General features: G+C 44.2%; 1 protein-coding gene across 1 annotated transcript in view; it reads right to left on the bottom strand.

The window, feature by feature from the left end:
• Nucleotides 1–20,931, bottom strand: part of LOC134536312 (tachykinin-like peptides receptor 86C) — a 63,658-nt gene that overhangs the window by 17,026 nt on the left and 25,701 nt on the right. Inside the window, exon 2 of the mRNA XM_063376064.1 lies at nt 11,866–12,079. Within this exon, the coding sequence (XP_063232134.1) occupies nt 11,866–12,079 (214 nt within the window). The remainder of the gene's footprint in view (nt 1–11,865; nt 12,080–20,931) is intronic.

The following is a 20,931-nucleotide window of genomic DNA, read 5'->3' as shown; positions in this document are numbered from 1 at the left end:
CTCCCTCCTTGGCTGACACGGGGTCCCTCCCTCCTTGGCTGACACGGGGTCCCTCCCTCCCGGGCAGACACGGGGTCCCTCCCTCCTTGGCTGACACGGGGTCCCTCCCTCCTTGGCTGACACGGGGTCCCTCCCTCCTTGGCTGACACGGGGTCCCTCCCTCCTTGGCTGACACGGGGTCCCTCCCTCCTTGGCTGACACGGGGTCCCTCCCTCCCGGGCAGACACGGGGTCCCTCCCTCCTTGGCTGACACGGGGTCCCTCCCTCCTTGGATGACACGGGGTCCCTCCCTCCCGGGCAGACACGGGGTCCCTCCCTCCTTGGCTGACACGGGGTCCCTCCCTATTTGGCTGACACGGGGTCCCTCCCTCCTTGGCTGACACGGGGTCCCTCCCTCCTTGGCTGACACGGGGTCCCTCCCTCCCGGGCAGACACGGGGTCCCTCCCTCCCGGGCAGACACGGGGTCCCTCCCTCCTTGGCTGACACGGGGTCCCTCCCTCCCGGGCAGACACGGGGTCCCTCCCTCCCTGGCAGACACGGGGTCCCTCCCTCCTTGGCTGACACGGGGTCCCTCCCTCCTTGGCTGACACGGGGTCCCTCCCTCCTTGGCTGACACGGGGTCCCTCCCTCCTTGGCTGACACGGGGTCCCTCCCTCCTTGGCAGACACGGGGTCCCTCCCTCCCGGACAGACACGGGGTCCCTCCCTCCTTGGCTGACACGGGGTCCCTCCCTCCTTGGCTGACACGGGGTCCCTCCCTCCCGGGCAGACACGTGGTCCCTCCCTCCCGGGCAGACACGGGGTCCCTCCCTCCCGGGCAGACACGGGGTCCATCCCTCCTTGGCTGACACGCGGTCCCTCCCTCCTTGGCTGACACGGGGTCCCTCCCTCCTTGGCAGACACGGGGTCCCTCCCTCCTTGGCTGACACGGGGTCCCTCCCTCCCGGGCAGACACGGGGTCCCTCCCTCCTTGGCTGACACGGGGTCCCTCCCTCCTTGGCTGACACGGGGTCCCTCCCTCCTTGGCTGACACGGGGTCCCTCCCTCCCGGGCAGACACGGGGTCCCTCCCTCCTTGGCTGACACGGGGTCCCTCCCTCCTTGGCTGACACGGGGTCCCTCCCTCCCGGGCAGACACGGGGTCCCTCCCTCCTTGGCTGACACGGGGTCCCTCCCTCCTTGGCTGACACGGGGTCCCTCCCTCCTTGGCTGACACGGGGTCCCTCCCTCCTTGGCTGACACGGGGTCCCTCCCTCCTTGGCTGACAAAGGGGTCCCTCCCTCCCGGGCAGACACGGGGTCCCTCCCTCCTTGGCTGACACGGGGTCCCTCCCTCCTTGGCTGACACGGGGTCCCTCCCTCCTTGGCTGACACGGGGTCCCTCCCTCCTTGGCTGACACGGGGTCTCTCCCTCCTTGGCTGACACGGGGTCCCTCCCTCCTTGGCTGACACGGGGTCCCTCCCTCCCGGGCAGACACGGGGTCCCTCCCTCCCGGGCAGACACGGGGTCCCTCCCTCCTTGGCTGACACGGGGTCCCTCCCTCCCGGGCAGACACGGGGTCCCTCCCTCCCGGGCAGACACGGGGTCCCTCCCTCCTTGGCAGACACGGGGTCCCTCCCTCCTTGGCTGACACGGGGTCCCTCCCTCCTTGGCTGACACGGGGTCCCTCCCTCCCGGGCAGACACGGGGTCCCTCCCTCCTTGGCTGACACGGGGTCCCTCCCTCCCGGGCAGACACGGGGTCCCTCCCTCCTTGGCTGACACGGGGTCCCTCCCTCCCGGGCAGACACGGGGTCCCTCCCTCCTTGGCTGACACGGGGTCCCTCCCTCCTTGGCTGACACGGGGTCCCTCCCTCCCGGGCAGACACGGGGTCCCTCCCTCCTTGGCTGACACGGGGTCCCTCCCTCCTTGGCTGACACGGGGTCCCTCCCTCCTTGGCTGACACGGGGTCCCTCCCTCCCGGGCAGACACGGGGTCCCTCCCTCCCGGGCAGACACGGGGTCCCTCCCTCCTTGGCTGACACGGGGTCCCTCCCTCCTTGGCTGACACGGGGTCCCTCCCTCCTTGGCTGACACGGGGTCCCTCCCTCCTTGGCTGACACGGGGTCCCTCCCTCCCGGGCAGACACGGGGTCCCTCCCTCCTTGGCTGACACGGGGTCCCTCCCTCCTTGGCTGACACGGGGTCCCTCCCTCCTTGGCTGACACGGGGTCCCTCCCTCCCGGGCAGACACGGGGTCCCTCCCTCCTTGGCTGACACGGGGTCCCTCCCTCCCGGGCAGACACGGGGTCCCTCCCTCCTTGGCTGACACGGGGTCCCTCCCTCCTTGGCTGACACGGGGTCCCTCCCTCCCGGGCAGACACGGGGTCCCCCCTCCTTGGCTGACACGGGGTCCCTCCCTCCTTGGCTGACACGGGGTCCTTCCCTCCCGGGCAGACACGGGGTCCCTCCCTCCTTCGCTGACACGGGGTCCCTCCCTCCTTGGCTGACACGGGGTCCCTCCCTCCCGGGCAGACACGGGGTCCCTCCCTCCTTGGCTGACACGGGGTCCCTCCCTCCCGGGCAGACACGGGGTCCCTCCCTCCTTGGCTGACACGGGGTCCCTCCCTCCTTGGCTGACACGGGGTCCCTCCCTCCTTGGCTGACACGGGGTCCCTCCCTCCTTGGCTGACACGGGGTCCCTCCCTCCTTGGCTGACACGGGGTCCCTCCCTCCTTGGCTGACACGGGGTCCCTCCCTCCCGGGCAGACACGGGGTCCCTCCCTCCCGGGCAGACACGGGGTCCCTCCCTCCCGGGCAGACACGGGGTCCCTCCCTCCTTGGCTGACACGGGGTCCCTCCCTCCCGGGCAGACACGGGGTCCCTCCCTCCTTGGCTGACACGGGGTCCCTCCCTCCTTGGCTGACACGGGGTCCCTCCCTCCTTGGCTGACACGGGGTCCCTCCCTCCCGGGCAGACACGGGGTCCCTCCCTCCCGGGCAGACACGGGGTCCCTCCCTCCTTGGCTGACACGGGGTCCCTCCCTCCTTGGCTGACACGGGGTCCCTCCCTCCTTGGCTGACACGGGGTCCCTCCCTCCTTGGCTGACACGGGGTCCCTCCCTCCCGGGCAGACACGGGGTCCCTCCCTCCCGGGCAGACACGGGGTCCCTCCCTCCTTGGCTGACACGGGGTCCCTCCCTCCTTGGCTGACACGGGGTCCCTCCCTCCTTGGCTGACACGGGGTCCCTCCCTCCTTGGCTGACACGGGGTCCCTCCCTCCCGGGCAGACACGGGGTCCCTCCCTCCTTGTCTGACACGGGGTCCCTCCCTCTCGGGCAGACACGGGGTCCCTCCCTCCTTGGCTGACACGGGGTCCCTCCCTCCTTGGCTGACACGGGGTCCCTCCCTCCCGGGCAGACACGGGGTCCCTCCCTCCTTGGCTGACACGGGGTCCCTCCCTCCCGGGCAGACACGGGGTCCCTCCCTCCTTGGCTGACACGGGGTCCCTCCCTCCCGGGCAGACACGGGGTCCCTCCCTCCTTGGCTGACACGGGGTCCCTCCCTCCTTGGCTGACACGGGGTCCCTCCCTCCCGGGCAGACACGGGGTCCCTCCCTCCTTGGCTGACACGGGGTCCCTCCCTCCCGGGCAGACACGGGGTCCCTCCCTCCCGGGCAGACACGGGGTCCCTCCCTCCTTGGCTGACACGGGGTCCCTCCCTCCCGGGCAGACACGGGGTCCCTCCCTCCTTGGCTGACACGGGGTCCCTCCCTCCTTGGCTGACACGGGGTCCCTCCCTCCCGGGCAGACACGGGGTCCCTCCCTCCCGGGCAGACACGGGGTCCCTCCATGAAGCCTTCATTTCACAGGCGAGAGAGCCACACCCGAAGTTTCCCGAAATTCCCCGAAGTTCATGCTCGCTTTTTTTTCCCGTTCTATCTCATTGTATAAACCGGTGTGGCATTAAATTTTGCGGTCGATTAGGATGGGTTAGCTACATTATTAATACTTTAAAACTTTGTGGATGGTTGATTATATTAGGTAAGTATAGCTACATTAAAACTACTGTAAAATCATTTTATGGTTGTAGCAAATAACTTTTTAATATGTAGCTATCCAGCGCTAGGAAACCGTTTACATGATTTCACAGTACCTTTAATGTAGCTACCCTACCCAAATCAAAAGTCCACAATGTTTTAATGTATTTATAGTGTAGCTAACTTAACCTAACTGACCATTAGTTATCATGAGTTACAATGAACAAAAAAAACGAAGATGCACGATCGGGCGTTTGGCTCTCTCGTCTGTGAAAAGAAGGCTTCCCGCATCCCTCCCGGTCAGACACGTGCTCCAATAATAACACTTAAGTAACTGTCCTTTGAACGGCTATTTTAAACGCATTTCTGTAGTCTTTAAAAGTAATTTGCAATACTAGGTTTTTTTTTTACATACACCATTGCAGTTTTGGACTGTTTGTCATGGAAATATTCCAAAAATTAAAAAAAATTATGAATATAAAATATACTCCGAAAACAAGACTGAATCGGAACCAACGATGGTTGGCTGAATAGTGTGGAATAACCCTCATCCCCTGCCCAGAAAATTTTGATAAATAAACTTTTTGAAACAAAGTTTTTTTTTTTTTACCTAAGCCAATCAAACTTCAATTTTAACGATGAAACTGAAAATATTTATCTTTAAAAAAAATGTTTATATTAATTTCTGGTGGATTAGTTTCCTGTTAGTTTGATGCGATTTGAAATTATTTTTTTTCCAATACGACATTATGATTTGATATAGGTATTGATCAGATCTTTAAAGGATACTTGCCTGACAAAATAATTTTTTTTTTTTTCCTGTTTCCATGAATGTCCAGGATATTTTTTTTTTTTCCAGCGGAACAAGCGAGGGGGGGAAGTAGGGATGACATGCACCGGCGCGGGGGCTAGACCTTCCTCACAGCTTCCACGCCTCGTCGGCAGACTTCCCGGCGTCTCCGTGCCCGGGTGTCCGGGGGAGCGGCCGACCACATGCCCTCTTCTTGTGGCCTTATGACACTTAGGGCGGGGGGACTGTCCCGGTTATCCAAGGAAGCAAAGAGCAAAACGTGTAGAACGTGCCCGAAACACAGTTATTCACTTGTTTGCGTGTCGCTTTGTTTTTCATTAAATTTTTTTCTCATCTAAAATATTAAATGTTTGTTTTTAAACATTTGAATTAATACTAGGCTGAAATGTGTTATAAAAATATGCCTAGCGAAATGTTAAACCATCAATAATTTTATCTCTCTTTTAGTGCGTAGTAGGTTTCTATTAGATTTTTTTTTTCTTTTCGAGTGTACCTCGCGTGGTCACTCCGAATGGTGCGCAGAGTTCAGCTCCAGTCAAACTTACAGCAGATAAGTAGACACCTGTATTTCGCGGGAAAACATGGCTATTTGTTTATTCAACTTCTACACATTATAGTAATATTTTTGCACAGATTGTTTCATTATTGTCTGCCTTGGTGCGAGGTGTTTTATCTGCACTTTTACTGGGCCAGCGCATGCTTTGCAGATGTGTTCAAATGTTCAAAATTATGTTCCTTTTATTTTATAATATGTAATCTTCGAACACACTTCCCGATATTCTCTGACATTTTTAATGCTTAAAGTAACAGATATCAGGCATTAATAAATTAATGAAATATAACAAAGGAAACGGTAATGGTTTCTAACAGTCATGGCTTACCCTCCGCTATGACGTCATGGCTTTCCTTTAACATATGTTATTTGAATGATTCTGGCAATGGTAAGATTGATTTTAAAAAAATCATTAAAACCAGCAATGGCGTCTGTTAATGCAAATTAATTAAAATTTTTAATAAATGTAGGCAGTTCATAAAAGGAAACTTCTCACCTAGAGAGTAATTTTTTTTAATAAGATGGCACCGTTACTCTTTTTACACAGTTACACAGTGCAAGTAAGTTACCAACAATATTTTTGACTTAATGCAGCGTTGTTTATGCCACTTGCAGAGAGCACATAGTACCAAGTTCTCACTCTGCGATACAAGCCTTAATAATAGTAGAAAAAATAATTTAAAAAATATTTTTAATTTTATGTGTAAACTTTTTAAGAAAATTTGTCATTATTTTTCTAGCAAAAAAGTCTTACTTTCAGAAACATCTCATACCGTTTTGCACCTTAAATGGTTTACAAATGAACTCAAACTAACTTAAGTACATTGTATTTCATGCTGCAATAAATATAGTAGACTATGCAACGGCAATACGAAATTCATTTGTTAGTCCAAAAACTATGAAATTTCGTGATCGAAACAGTACTTTTTACAGGAATTAAATTTTTTTAGTAATTTTATTGGAATTCGGTGAATGATACTGAATATTTATTACGAAAATTGGCACATAAATTGATATTTAAATTGACGATTCATCGAAGCATAATGTTTTTTAAACCATTGATACGATGATCGCACAATCATTAATTATATTTTATTTGTTTTATTATGCGTATTAATGTGCGCAGTTTATAATGGAAAGCTATTCAGGGAATTTTACAAACAACTTTAACTAATATAGGTACTGGGACACACAAAAATACTAACCCAGTATTACTGCGCACACTATGTTTTAGTAATACAATTGTTTTAATGTAAATGTACAAATTTACAAATATCTGTAATTTATGTTCCATTTAAAAAAAATGTAAAGTGTACTATATAATCTTTTAGAGTATTTAATTATACGTTCCAAGCTGTATTTTCGCTAAAATTGTTGACGGGGGATATTTACAGCGATATATTTTTTTTATGGCACATGCCTTGCGTGTTTTAACGAAGTTTCTCCATCGAATACACGCCCCAGAAAAATTCGCGCAATGAGAAAAGGGCTGTATAGGGAAGGCTGGAGAAAGAAGAGGGACGGTGGGAATTTAAGAGGAGCGATTTCAAGCTGGGTCGCAGATGTGCGGTGGGTAAAAACGGGTTTGCGAAACAGGGATTTTTTAGTGCCTCGAGATATATCGGAGAAATAACCTTGGGCGAGGTGGTGAGGGGGGGTAACAAGAGAAAGCTTATGAAATACGTTGTTCCTTCTCTTGTCACCACCAGTCCACCACCCACAAGCTCACAGTGGCGCTAGTAGAGACTGGCCACAAGCATGGCGCATGGAGTTAAGGGCGAGATGCGGGTAAATAAGTGGAAGAATTAGGTCTTTAGGGAGCTCGCTTACTTTGGCACACATAAGGTGTGTAGAACTTCAGATAAACCACGTGATTTGAGAACTTTGCAGCTGTGAACAGACCGTAAAATAAAAATGAGAAATGTGAACTTCGTTCTGCCGAATAAACTATGTAACAACGTTTTCTATCAAACAGAAACGAAACTTAACGTGGAGAAAAACAAACAAGTCTAAAGATAAATTTTTACCCTGAAACTGAACAGTAAAGTGTTAGACAGCAAAAATTGGCTCTTTTAATGAACAAAACATTGTTCACATCAACTTAACTTAGACAGAAAATACATGTAAACAATTATGTTGGAACTGCGGACTTTACAGACACTCAGTGATTTGTAAACAGACATTCTTACGTCCGAGTGATTTGTGAATAGACATTAAGTGTGGCGATTTAATTAGTAATGTAAATATTAGTAGTAAATAAAACTGTATAAAATTAATTGGTCTATCCTTACGAACCCGTTTTCCCCATTCGTAACAGTATATGGTCAGCTCTCTGATACGACCTTAAGTTTACATCGCTGACGGGCGGGTTGGTGCGTAAAGGAAACCGCTCAGATTGGTCAAATTGGTCTACTCAGTTCAGCTCAGGTCTGCTCAGTTCAGCTCACGACTCAGACTTAATAGCGCGGTGATTCGTTTTGAAAACAATACTGAATATTTAATGTTACGCTTCCGAAAATTGGCGCATAATTTTTAAATTTTTTGATTGAAGTTTTTTACAAGCATACATTTTTTAAACCATGGAAAAGACAATCGAATTTCAATAACTCAACTTTATTTTGTTTTATTGTGCTTAGTAACGTGGGAATTTAATACTGGAAAGCTATTCAGATAATTGTTTAAATAACTATTAACTATTGGAGGTAATAGGACACAACAGATCTTAAACGCCCGGGTAAGCATCCGAACCCATGTATTACTGCGAATATTTTTAAAGCGATACAGTAAGTATTCAAAATGTACAAATATGTAATTTAAAATTATTTATTTATCTCCATTTACAAAAAAAAATTGACGGTGTGGGAGGGTGTGACGAGTCAAGTGAGATGACACTCGCGAGAGAGTATCCACCCAACTCAGGCGCGAGGCGAAGAAAGGGCAGTTTACAAGTCCCCCTCGCGCCAAAAGCCCGGGTGCCAGGCACTTTCGCTGACTCTTCTCCGAAACTTTCCTTGTGACCTGGTGAAGGATGCCGAAACTTTTCGCTAACTTCATTACAAGTCGAGCATCTTCCCTGACGAACTCGTTAGGCCCGTTCAGTCAAGAGACACGTTCTCTCTTTCTCTTTCTCTCTATCCTCCCTTTCTGCATCAACAATCCTGAAGCGTTGTGTTTCCAAACACACTCGTCACTCTTGGACGAGTCGTTGGATTTCATAACGTCGCACTTTTGCTAACACTCTTCGCCACAGTGAAGTAATGATTGTTCCGTGAGTGCGATATAGATGTCGTTTTGCTCAACTACCAAATAGGATTTATTCTCTTTTTAATAAAACAAGTAGACAAGCTTTGTTCTAGACAAGATCCCAGGGGGGGAGGGACGGTTGCGATAGCCCCTTCCGATACTGAATTTTTCTTTTTGGAGAGTACTTATATTTTTACTCCGTGTTAAACTTTTCTTTCATCAAAAGTTTTGCGAAACAATAAATATTCAGAATTTATTTAGGTCGGTATTCCAAGACAGAAAAAAAAATAAGGGCTTATGTGTTGAATATGATACACCTGTGCCCTAACCACATTCCTAGTGCACAATAGGACACAGTCAGCCCTTATTTTTTAGGCAACCGGTTTTGGTGTCCTAGCTGTTGCCGTTCTTCTGCCAAAATTACGCGTATGCGCAGAGCTCACTTTTTTGTTGATTTCGTCCAGATGGCTGAATCGCATCTGGCGCCATTAACTCGTATATAGTAATTTTTATGAACAATTGAACTATATGAAAGCGAAACTATCCTGTAATACATTTTGTACACTTTAATGGTCATAACAAGAATTAATCGCAACTTTAAAAGTACTTGAGAAAATTAAAATTATACAATTTAATTCGCACGGTAGTGCTGCTATCTGTAGGATATTTAGCGTAGTAAATGTATCGATGGTTGCCAAATGTCCACTAGAATGCATTTGAAATCATTTGCTAGCCTCGTGCGGGGCACAGTTTTAAAACGGTTGCTTTTTCGTCACCTAGCAGGGGTTTGGGTTTGGACAAGTTCTGGAATACGGCCTGCGAGTTAGGTTACAGTTTTTTCCCAACAAGGTAGTGCTTATTCGCTACCTTACCCAAATGTATTGGAATACCGCCCTTAATGTCAGTTCTGAAACTGTTATGTTCTTTGTACGATAGCCTCTCCTGAAAAGTCTTCCTATAGAGCCGTCCCTGCAGGTAGGTACCTTAACACGTTTACGTTATAGTCTGTAGTGATTTAAAACAATTTTGATGGATGTACACCATTGCTGGTTTGCACTGTAAATATGTCCTAGATAAACCACAAGAATGAACATCAAAAGGTCAGTACATCAAACACAGAGGAGCAACCAAAATCAGCCGATGCCAATTTGGAGAGTGTATAAACAGCATAGAAAATTAAGTGGAAGGTATTATTATTCGGAGGAAAAATGAAACGGCTTGCAACCGTCTCGACGTTGTCATGCCACTGTGTTCATCTGTGCTGTGATATTGTCCTGACTAGTTCCTTTCACTGAATTCTCTGAGCTGTCCATAAATTTAACATTCGACATCGGTAATTTTGGCTTTTTTTTCTGTGTTTGTGTATTCATTTGGCCGTTTTTCAGGTTATCCTTATGTCATACAGTGAAAATCAGGTATGGCGTATGTCCATTAATTTTTTTAAAAACAATCTTCTACATTGCAAAAATCATTCAAAGAACGATACTATCTAGATATAGTGATAGAATAAAGACAGCGTGAGAGTTTGTTTTTAAGAAGTAAACTTATAAACTGCTGAAGAGATTTCCAAACATTATTTCCTTGTTATAAAGCTACGTTATTCCAGATGGACATAAAAACTATATACCAAATTGACTGCATTTTTGCCTTATGCAGATTAAACTTTGTATATACATACACACACGCGAAGATGCACTTAAGAACTGTCATGCAGCGTTCACGCATATAAACTATGAGGGGCCTTATTCGACCGACCAACTAGAGGTCAATTAAGGGATGCACACATGTCTAAAAGATTCATAACTAGAAATCTCGAAAAAACTTATAATTGTGATAAGTTAAAATGATTCTAGCTTATAACTTAGAAACACGTATTTTAAAACACACAAAAATGAAACACATAAATTAAAAACGTCGTGACTTAGATAATATAACATTGAACTATCATAGCTTATACACACAACTTATAAATGTCATAACTTAGAAACGCACAAAATCAAACCGCAATACTTAGAAAATTCGTAACTTAGAAAAATCATAATTTAGAACTGTCGTAACTTAGAAACACGTAATTTAGGAAGATAGAAGACCGAACCACACAACTTGGAACTATCACAAGTAAGAACCACGTAACAGAGAACAGGCACAATGTAGTGTTGTTTTGGTGAGTGACGACGGACAATGACGTTGGAACGGGAGGGGGGGGGGGGGAGCAGGGGTGAGTCGCCCCCGTGCTGTTATGCATGAGGGGGGGGGGGGGGGCGAGAGTAACATTTCGCCCCCCTCATTTTCCCAGAATAAATGTTTGGTCCAAGTAGTATTTTTCTCAACCAGTAGTTACAAACGTTGCATTGGTGATCACATTGATTAGAATATAAAATTTATATGATTGTCAATATGCTGTAAAATTATTGCAAATTCCTAGATGGTATTTTATTTAAATTGCACTACATTTACTGTCAGAGTGGTATTTAGTATTCAAATTCTTGGAATGGTATATTTAATATTTTGGTTCGGAAACTCATTAATAGAGACCTGCAAAATTCGCGGATTCATTTCGTTATATGCTACAATTCAAATAATTATACCTTAGCGCTGAATTCTGCAATTGGCTCACTGTTAATCTGGAGTAACGAGGGCCAATTAGAGACCCTCGCTCAAAGAAGTGTCGAATCACAGACACTCGGTCGAGACGACTCACAAGTCAACAGCCAATGAACAGGTGGCATTTGCCCGAGTGTGTGGAGTGTGTAGTAGAGTCTATCCTGTGGAGGTCACTGAATCCGCGAAATTTTGCAGGTCTCTACGGTCATTAAATAGCACAATTTTGCATCTAAAATTCAAAAAAAAAATTCCGGGGGAGGGCCCCCGGCAGGGGCGTAGCCAGGGGGGGGGTTAGGGGTTCAACCCCCCCCCCCCTTAGCACCAAATCTTTAATTAATTTCTTATTCATTACTCAAACAAATTTGATATTAAAATTAATAAAAATTTTACCATTACAATATTAAATTTAAGTACCGAAAACTGCTAAAATAGCACTATTTTACACCTTAAAATCCAAATTTTCCCTTTAATACGGGGGGGGGGGGGGGGGCGGCATGCTTCTTAACACCCCCCATACACAAATCCTGGCTACGCCACTGGCCCCCGGGACCCCCAGCTCTAGGACTGAGGTAAGTGTGATACGTCTTTTCGCCCCCGCACTCATGAAAACGTTCCGACGTCCCTGAAGAACGGGGCGCACCTGTCAGCGGAGATGGCGACCAGGGTGAAGGAGCTGGCCGCCACGGAGGCGTGCGAGATGAAGTTGTTGGCGGTGCAGTAGGCGGCGCCGAACGGCCAGTCGGAGTTCACCATGAACACGAAGTTGAACACGCAGTTGAGCAGCGACATGAGCAGGTCGGCCACGCTCAGGTTCACCAGGAAGTAGTTGGTGACGGTGCGCATGCGCCGGTGCGCTGCAACACGCACACACACGCACACACATGCACTTTTTTTTTATTGTTACGTGGCCAATACAGCTTTCGCCAACGGCCAAAAGGGTCCGTTATTAGAGACCGGAAAAAATTCGCGGATTCATTTCGTGATAGTCTAGAATCCAAAAACCGTTTGCCCTTTTTGCTGCATCAGTGATGGGGCCACAGTTTATCTGTCTGAATGATACTCGGCCAATGGAAAACCTTTTAACAAAATAAGTACTATCGAATCACTAACGTCCCAGTTAACAGATGTCACGAGTCAGTTGTAGCCAATGAGCAAATGTAATTTTTCCCACGTGCATAGAGAATCATGCAGTTATATCCTACAGGTGATTGAAATCGCGAATTTTTCCTGGTCTCTAGTCATTATGTTCCAGTGTAAACCTCAATTTCAAGTCGTTGTCAAATATCAATATATGTATATGTTACACCCATGCCTTACCCGGGACTCGAACCCAGGTACACTTCGCACCGTAAGCCGGTGTGCATCCGACTACGCTACGGAGGTCGGCCAACACACATGCACGGTGGAGTGAAAAATACACATTTATAGTTTCCCGCCCCCCTTTCCCCCCCCCCTTTCCCCGGACGAGGCATGGTCTACGTGTATTTAACGGGGCTGACATCCATAGGAGTCGGCTGTTGTATCGAGCAGCTTGGAGAATGCGCGAGGTTTGCCGGTATGGAGTACAGAGCAGCGACGGAATGAACCGGTAAAGGAAAAGGAGTACCCCGAAAAAAAAAACCACAGGACACGGTGTGACCGTTAGGCCTCTTTAGCACTGTTTTTTTTTCTAACTTTAGCTTTGGCCAGTAATTTTATTAAATTTGGCTAACAGTTGATCAATTGCTGTTAATTCAGTTGTTTGCCTTTTTTTATCCTATCTTTTTAATAGTTCATTTATTATTGCAACTCTTTTAATATTTGTTTAAGATTTTAGTTTTGTTAGTTTCAGTATTAACCTTTCAACGGACTATTTTTGCATGCAATTTTTTTTTGTTTTATTTTTTTCCTAACCTATTTAAAAACTAAGTGTTTTGGGGAGGGTTCCGGGTTAAGGAGGGAGACTAAGTGCGTCTCAGGCCGAAGTCTATACGGTCTAGGAGGAAGATTTCCCAGCCATGGCAGCGATTGGCGCCATGAATAACTCTAGACAAAAACTAGATAAGTTGGGCCCAGGTAAAACCTGCATGGACACAGGTAAACCCTGGGCACTTATATGCGGGATGCAAAATTTCATGCATTAATTTGAAGCATTTTGGTTACGGGAAACATGGGGATGTTTCAGGAAGAAGAGTTGGACTGAGTGGAACTGGAACTTCTACTAAGTCCCTTCACGACAGACGCTACAATTCCCGTCGGTTTAGGCATCGTGGCGTTCATGAATAGACTCGGGAGTGCCCTTCCTGATTAAAAATTTTACGAGGCAATACTTTGTTCGTATTACCTGCAGTGGCCACAGAAAATGATGCCCTCGGCGATACGTTAGTGCTGTGTGAATAACGATGGGGGCGTGTTTACGTAACGCAAGAATTTGTTACGTCCGTTATACGTTTGGGCAGAATCATTCAATCAATTTACTTCCGCCCTTCAGACGATAACTGGTTTTGCATCAGTGACGTTTAGAGTTGGTGCATTTTGTGTTGCCACCAAAAAAGTTATCGGACTTACGTTGCGTCCGCAAAACAGTAACGAGGCGTTTGGCCGCGTGCAGCGAGAAGTTGCGTCATCGCAGCATTAGGTAACATGTGTCGGCCTGACGTAAGCTTAGCGTAACCTTTTTCGTATAGTCGTTTCACGAGACTGTGTGCATAGTAATCGAGCGTCGCGCGCAACAAAATACTTGGGCCCATTAGGGGACTCTTTAAGATTTAATGGACCTTAATGGTTCTAGTTTTTAAGTGTTTGGGTTTAGGTATATCTTGCCACTGTGTTAGGTAATGCATATTTAAGTATATATATAAAAATGTTTTAAGCGCCGTTCGAAATGCGCGTTTGTTTACATTTACGTATTATGTAAGAGTAAAGTTAATTAACCGTGTAGTGTGCAGCCACTCACCACATTACTATGGAGTATTTGTAACTTTTTCTAATGTGACGTATTTTTTGAAACATTTATTAAAAATATTTAACTACCCAAGCTTCAGGTGTTTAGTTTGTATGATATCTGCTTTCATTATAAATTCGATTTTTGTTTGACCCAACACCTTCATGGAGCCTATTAAATTTTTTTTCTCTTGGTATTTTGGAGGTGAAGTATATTTTATTAATTTGAATACTTCGCCCTTTAACTTCATATGAGAGCGAGTGTTGGAAAAGTGGCCTTTCGCTCCTTGGGAAGGAGTGAAATCTCACAACGGCAACATCCGCTACCTTTCCAAACTTGCGAAAAATCTGGGTTTTACCCTACCAACCATTTTAGCCCTTACGTATGATTCACATACACACTAACACACTTATACGTATATATATACAGTATATATTGGAACAACTCAATATCCCCACGATCCTTTCAACTCCCAACTTCACCCTGTCTGAAGATGCTCAATCCCGTCCTGATATTCTATACCGAACACGTCTTCTATTTTTTTTTCTTCCGAGCTAAAGAAAGCGTCCGCTTAATCCTCTTTAGCTTTTTTTTTCAGCAGCTTAGAAGGAAAAGTTTCTTTGATACGCAGCTCTTAAAGCGGCCAAAAATAGCCTCACATGTACAGGCGCGGGGTGAATCGTGCCTGAAGGCACTCTTGATTTAAAAAAAAAAAAAAAAAAAAAACCGCAGTCGGGAATAGGGCTGACTTTAGCAGGCACACTTTCATTAAAATTCCCGTGACCAACTTATTTTGTCAAGATGCTTTCAGCGAAAATTGTTACGAAAAAAAAAATGTATTTCAATACTCGATTTAGAACGGAATATATTTTAAAAGTTTTAGAACTTAACTCTTGTTTTTTTCTTTTTTTTATTGAGGATGTTTTAAAAACAATGTATATAAAAAAGATTCCCGCTGTACTGATTCATGAATGAATGATTGGGCTTAACTTCTCGTCAAAATCGCGGTCATCTGAGACAATGAAAAGTGACTAGTAATGAGTAGAGACCGGAAAAATTCGCGGATTCAATGACCTCTAGGATAGCCTCCATTACACCTCTGCGTTTCTCAAGCAAACACGCATGTGCATTGGGTGCTAACTTGTGAGGCGTCTCCACTGGGTAGCTTGTGATTCGATGCTTCTTCGGTCGATAGTCTCTCATTGGCTCAGAGAGCTTCAGTTAAACTGCGAGCCAATAGCAGAACCAGCAGAATTGTGCACATGTTTGAATTTCAGCCTATCACGAAATTAATCCGCGAATTTTTCTTGTCTCTAGTAATGAGTGAGATTGGGCAATGGGGAACGGGATAGCCCCGAGAAAATCCATCGACTCACGGCCCTGTTGGCGACGTACCCCGTGCACAGGAACCCCGGGGTTGCCTCGGGCGGGAATGTAATCTGGATAACACAGGCGGGATGCGATCAATCTGATCTCGGAATAACCGCAACATCTCCGTTTAGAACACCGCCGTGCTGAGTTCTAACGCAATGATTTACCCTTCGAGTAGCAGTAGTCACGGTGATACACATGCGTGCAGTCATAATTGTTATTAATATTTAGGAGCCGGCCAACACACAGTAATTTTTCGAGTTTCACCAAACGTGCTTAAATGGAATTGCGTAAACCTGGGATCGTTAATTCAAATCATATGTGTATAATTATTTTATATTAGTTTAGTCATATTAAAGTTCCAGCATAATACAGTTAAGTATAAATAACCCCTTAAAAAACGGAATCTAAAATTCTAAAAAATTACATTTTGTTTCTCTATGATTGGATTGTATTTAAAGTACCTTTCACATTTTAAACGAGGGTGTAGGTTAAATTTTGAAGCAAACCTAATTTAGCAAGTAACCATACCCCTTTTCCATCAACAATTTTCCATTGTTGTAGTGAAGTCCGTTTTCGAAGTGTAATATTTTATAAACATGATTTAAAAAAAATCTCGTTTACATCCTAGGGCCTTAGCTTTTAATGTGCAGGCTACGCTTACCTTGAGCTAGCCTGTGCTTGGGAAGGAGGTCGTGGGATTAAGTGCGAATGCCACGATCATCCTTGAGTAGAAATTAATTTGCTAAATTAATATGTATATTATCATACGAGATTTTGGTACAATATGATTAAACATTTGTGCACTGCAGTCACGCACATGACTTCTGGCACCAAAGTTAGTCACCGCAGCAAGCAACGAAACACTCTCAGTGAAATTAATAGTTTAAACAAAGGACCTGCCGGTGGTCAGTGGCGGATCCAAGGGGGGGCACCAGGGGCAAGTGCCCCCCCCCCCCCCCCGAAAAACCAGTTGTCTGCTACATTAATATTGCCGACAAAAATGATTGTTTCTGAAACCAATAAAATATTTTAATATAATTAATGAATTTCTTGTAGAATCATAAAATCTGGTGGTTGGATATTATGTGTAGTGTGAGTAGATTAAATACAAATTTAGTAATTTTAAGACATTTTTTCTCTGGCTACTCTGAAATCCTAGAGTGCCCCCTCCGAGGTGAACCTCTGGATCCACCACTGCCGGTGGTTCACAAAGATTACTTACTCTGATATAACTGTCACAAATTTAGAGAACACTGAACAGTAGCCAAGCGTGACCTCTGAATTAAATTTGACTCCCGAGTCATGTTTATCAACTCGGTGCTTGAAAATGATATCCATGGCAAGGGGCTGGATGAGAATGAATGTATATTAAAAATTTTCCATCTTGCTGTCGCGTGAACGTAATGGCATTTGCTTCGACGGTACAAAAATAACGTAACAATTATGGCGGTGTCAAGTTTACTTTAGATGTTGGTGACACCCATTTTTTTTTATAAAGTTTGCAGCCCTGCCCTGGGCGGGGCGAGTAATTTACGGGCCCCGAGTCTGTGATTATCCGACCCGAAGCACACTCTAATCACGAGTTTGCTTTTTCTTCCCCTACGTCCGTGACCAGGAAGTTAGGAATAGTCTGGAGGTAGCATGCCGTTGAACGTCACTTAATACCTCACCATCGCCATATTGCATCATCCAAAACATCGCGGACAATTGTTATTGGCATCACGACTGATGATGGTTTTTAATTAAAATTTCCGTCGTTAAACACAGTCACGTCCATAAAATACAGCCATGTTTCCACAATGCAAACGCTGCCCTTCGACATTGTGTGGATCATCAACGGGGAAAACCGATGTTTCAACGCGGTTTCATGTGGTACAGCGCGTCTGATGTACGAATTATGCTGTTTGTACGATTGAAAATAAAGACTTCAGAATTAAGAATCAGTTTTGTACTTAAAATATGACTTAATGTATACTAGTAGAATGGTTTATAATTGTCGTGTAAGAACTATGGCAGGTCGTGTGCGAGGCATATGTTGACTTAAGATTCAAAAATTATGATTATATTTTATATTTTTCGTTAAGAATGAAGGGAAGTGCCATTCAGAGCAAGTAGAATGTGTTGTTAACGCTAAATAATGTTTTGTTGGGAAAGTACGAAAGTAGTAGGTAATACGGAATTACTTTCATCCTGTTAAGAAATTATAAAATGCTTAGAAGAACTTTACACCAAGATTAAATAACTTGGATTTGAATATTTATTTTGTTTTAAGATTTCGGAAACTAATAATTCTGATGTGTTTTTGTTAATTTTTGCTATTACACAAGTATATAAATAAGAATTTACAATTCATGAATATATATTCTTACGATAAAGCCATTTTATGGTGACTTGGAATAGATGATATTAGCATTACATGAACTAGTATTTATATATTAAAGTTAAATATAATCGGATTCAGTTTTGTGTGTGGATTCCAGATTACGAGCTGAAATGTTGCAATTTTTTGGTTCAATCGTAGCTATGTGTCTGGTATTTCAAGTAGGTACATGACCAATTCCACAATTGATAAAAATATTACGTTAAACAAATTATTAATCAACAAAGATTACAAACAGAAACAAAAATACTTTAAAATACAGACGGTACCCACAAATACAAAAATTAAATTTAAATAAATGGCTGCTTTCTCGCCCGTATTTATTAGCTGGTATTAAAGACGAATAATTCAATTAAATTAACCATGTGCTCGTTGGCGTACATGTTAAGTTTATAATTCGTAACTTTTTAATCATAAACCCATATTTAGCACTTTCTTCGTTTCAGCGTGTTCTGTTGCCAGATATACACCATAGAGCACAAACATTTCTAGACACAACTTTGAAATGTAATGAAATTTTTGTAATGTATCTGAAACATTGTATTTTGTAAAGTAAGTTATGAATTTGAATTTTAGAAATAAATTTTTCTTTTGTTTTTCATTAAGAGCATCGTCTGATAATTTTTTTTCTTTCTAAGGATTTTTAATTGAAATATGCCATCTTGGTTTCAACTATTTTGTTAATAATTTTTATATAGCTTAAAATTATTTTTGTCACTATTTTGAGCATATAAAATAATTTAATGGAATGCCTGGTTATTAATAAATAGTGACCGACTGATTCAAACAGTTTCTCATGTACAATAATAATTTGTATTTATCATTTAATTATTTTTTCTGTCAGAATGTATACAAGAGTAATAATACTGTCTAAAGACACAAAGTATGATCTTAGAAAAATCAACAAATATTACAGTTTAAAAAAATATATTACACTTATTATAATCAAAAATGTTAATCAAATTAAGATTTATGATGTTAACAAGTCAAGCAGAATCTGTCTCGCTACACTGGTCGTCACTTACTCTGTTCTGCAACCCAAGTGCATGTATGATCACCCCCTGCTCGTGACTTCAAAGACCAGGACAACATTATTTCTCGGAAGTAGGATAATTCAGAATACACCTCCTCCCCCTGCCTTTCCTATTTATCTGCAAGTTGAGTGCAACAGGAACAGCGGCGGTAGAACCAATTGACAATGATGGTTATATGACCCCCTGGCAATCTGCTGGAAGGGTCATATTTTTTGGAATGAATAATAAACCTGCAGTCTACAGCAGTGTGCAACGTCAGCTCTCTGAGACTGCACCGTGCATCAGTGTCTGTTTCTGTTCCTTTTTTTCTACCTTGTTCGCGACATTTGGCAACACTGTAAACGGACCACGCTTGCCGGAGTAGTTTTTGAACTGGCAGACAGCACTGCGAAGCTTCACATGCACTGTAGTATCAGAAAGCGCGGCTTCAAGGTAAGGGCGGTAGGGGCGACAGCCCCTTCCACGTTTTTTTTTTTTTTTTTTTTTCACATTATAGAACATATTCGTATTTCCTTTCATTTAACCAACTAAATCAAACCTAACCATTCAGAAGCAGATCTTGAAAATGTCCCGCCCCCGCTGGGATAAGAAGTATACACGATGAGTCTGAGAATACTTAAAAATAAATAACATTTTGCAAATGCAGCCTTTTTTTTTGTATGTTGGTCCCTCCCGAAAATCCTTCCTGGAGTCGAATTTGTCAGGCATTGTCTGGAAATTTCTAATACGGGGGGGGGGGGGATATCGACCACCTAATGACAAACAAATTACGCCACCCTTGACAAAACAAACGGGGTAATCGTAGACAAATTCATAATTTGTTTAATGTAACATTTTTATCCGAGGTGAAATTGATTATGTGCGTACTTGAAAAATTAGACACATTGCTAAGATTAAACCAAAAAAATTGCAACATTTCAGCTCGTAATCTATAATCCGTACACAATTCATAATTGAGGATATTTAAATTTAATAAACAATTACTTGTTCATGTAATGCTAATAAAATCCATTCCAAGACACTGTGGTAAGACTTATAGTAAGAAAATTAATTCATTAATTGTAAATACATATCAGCTATACAAATAGCTACTCGTATAACAGCAGAAATTAACCAGAAACGCATCCGAATAATCAATTTCTGAAATCTTAAAATAAAATAAATATTCAAATTAGAGTTTTATAATTTTCGTGCAATTTTACCCAAGTATTTTATCATTTCTAAACATGGTGCTAGTAATTCTTTATTTCCTACTCATTTCGACTACATCATAACCTGCTTCCCAAACGAAACATTATTTCGCGCCAACAACACACATGCTACTGTGCTCTGATTAGCGCTTCCCTGAATTCTTAAGAAGAAAAAGATGAAATATAATCATCTCTGTTAAGTCTTAAGACATCATATGGTTCGCACACGACCCGTCTAAATTCCTACACGACAATCATACGCCATTCCACTAGTATACCTCGTCATGTTTTAAGTACACGAATAATTTTTAATTCATAATTCTTGATTTTCAATCGCAAAAAAAAAACAGGAGAAGCGGTAACATACACACGTGGGTGCACTTCCGAGAGTGTACTTGTGCACTCCGTGTGAAAGAAGTAGGCGTGTGAAAGACGTAGGCGTTCGTAACCCAAGCCAGGCGTGAATGCAGATGCCATTCTGCCTCGGCCAGCCTCCTGCATTATCCACGCGTGGCCTGGAAGCACAAGCGATTCGCTGACGTCATAAGTCGAATTACATTTATTTTTTGGACGGGGGGAGAGGGTAACTTATGAGATTCTTCAGGACAACGAGTTGATTTGTCAAATGTATCCTTGTAAGTTCTTTTGTGGTTAATTTGTAATCGCAATTACACTATAATACCGGGTTTATAAACTAGGCAAGATACTCAAAGTTGCAACAGCGCAATACCCAACCAATGCCAGAAAATCAAGGTAGTTTATAAACCATTAATGTCACAAGACGTCACCAACCTTACAACCTGAA

The sequence above is a fragment of the Bacillus rossius genome, chromosome 10, assembly GCF_032445375.1.
Source record: "Bacillus rossius redtenbacheri isolate Brsri chromosome 10, Brsri_v3, whole genome shotgun sequence".
Taxonomy (NCBI): Eukaryota; Metazoa; Arthropoda; class Insecta; order Phasmatodea; family Bacillidae; genus Bacillus; species Bacillus rossius.
Note: the sequence above shows the minus strand (reverse complement) of the source record. Positions and strands in the feature narration are given on the sequence as shown.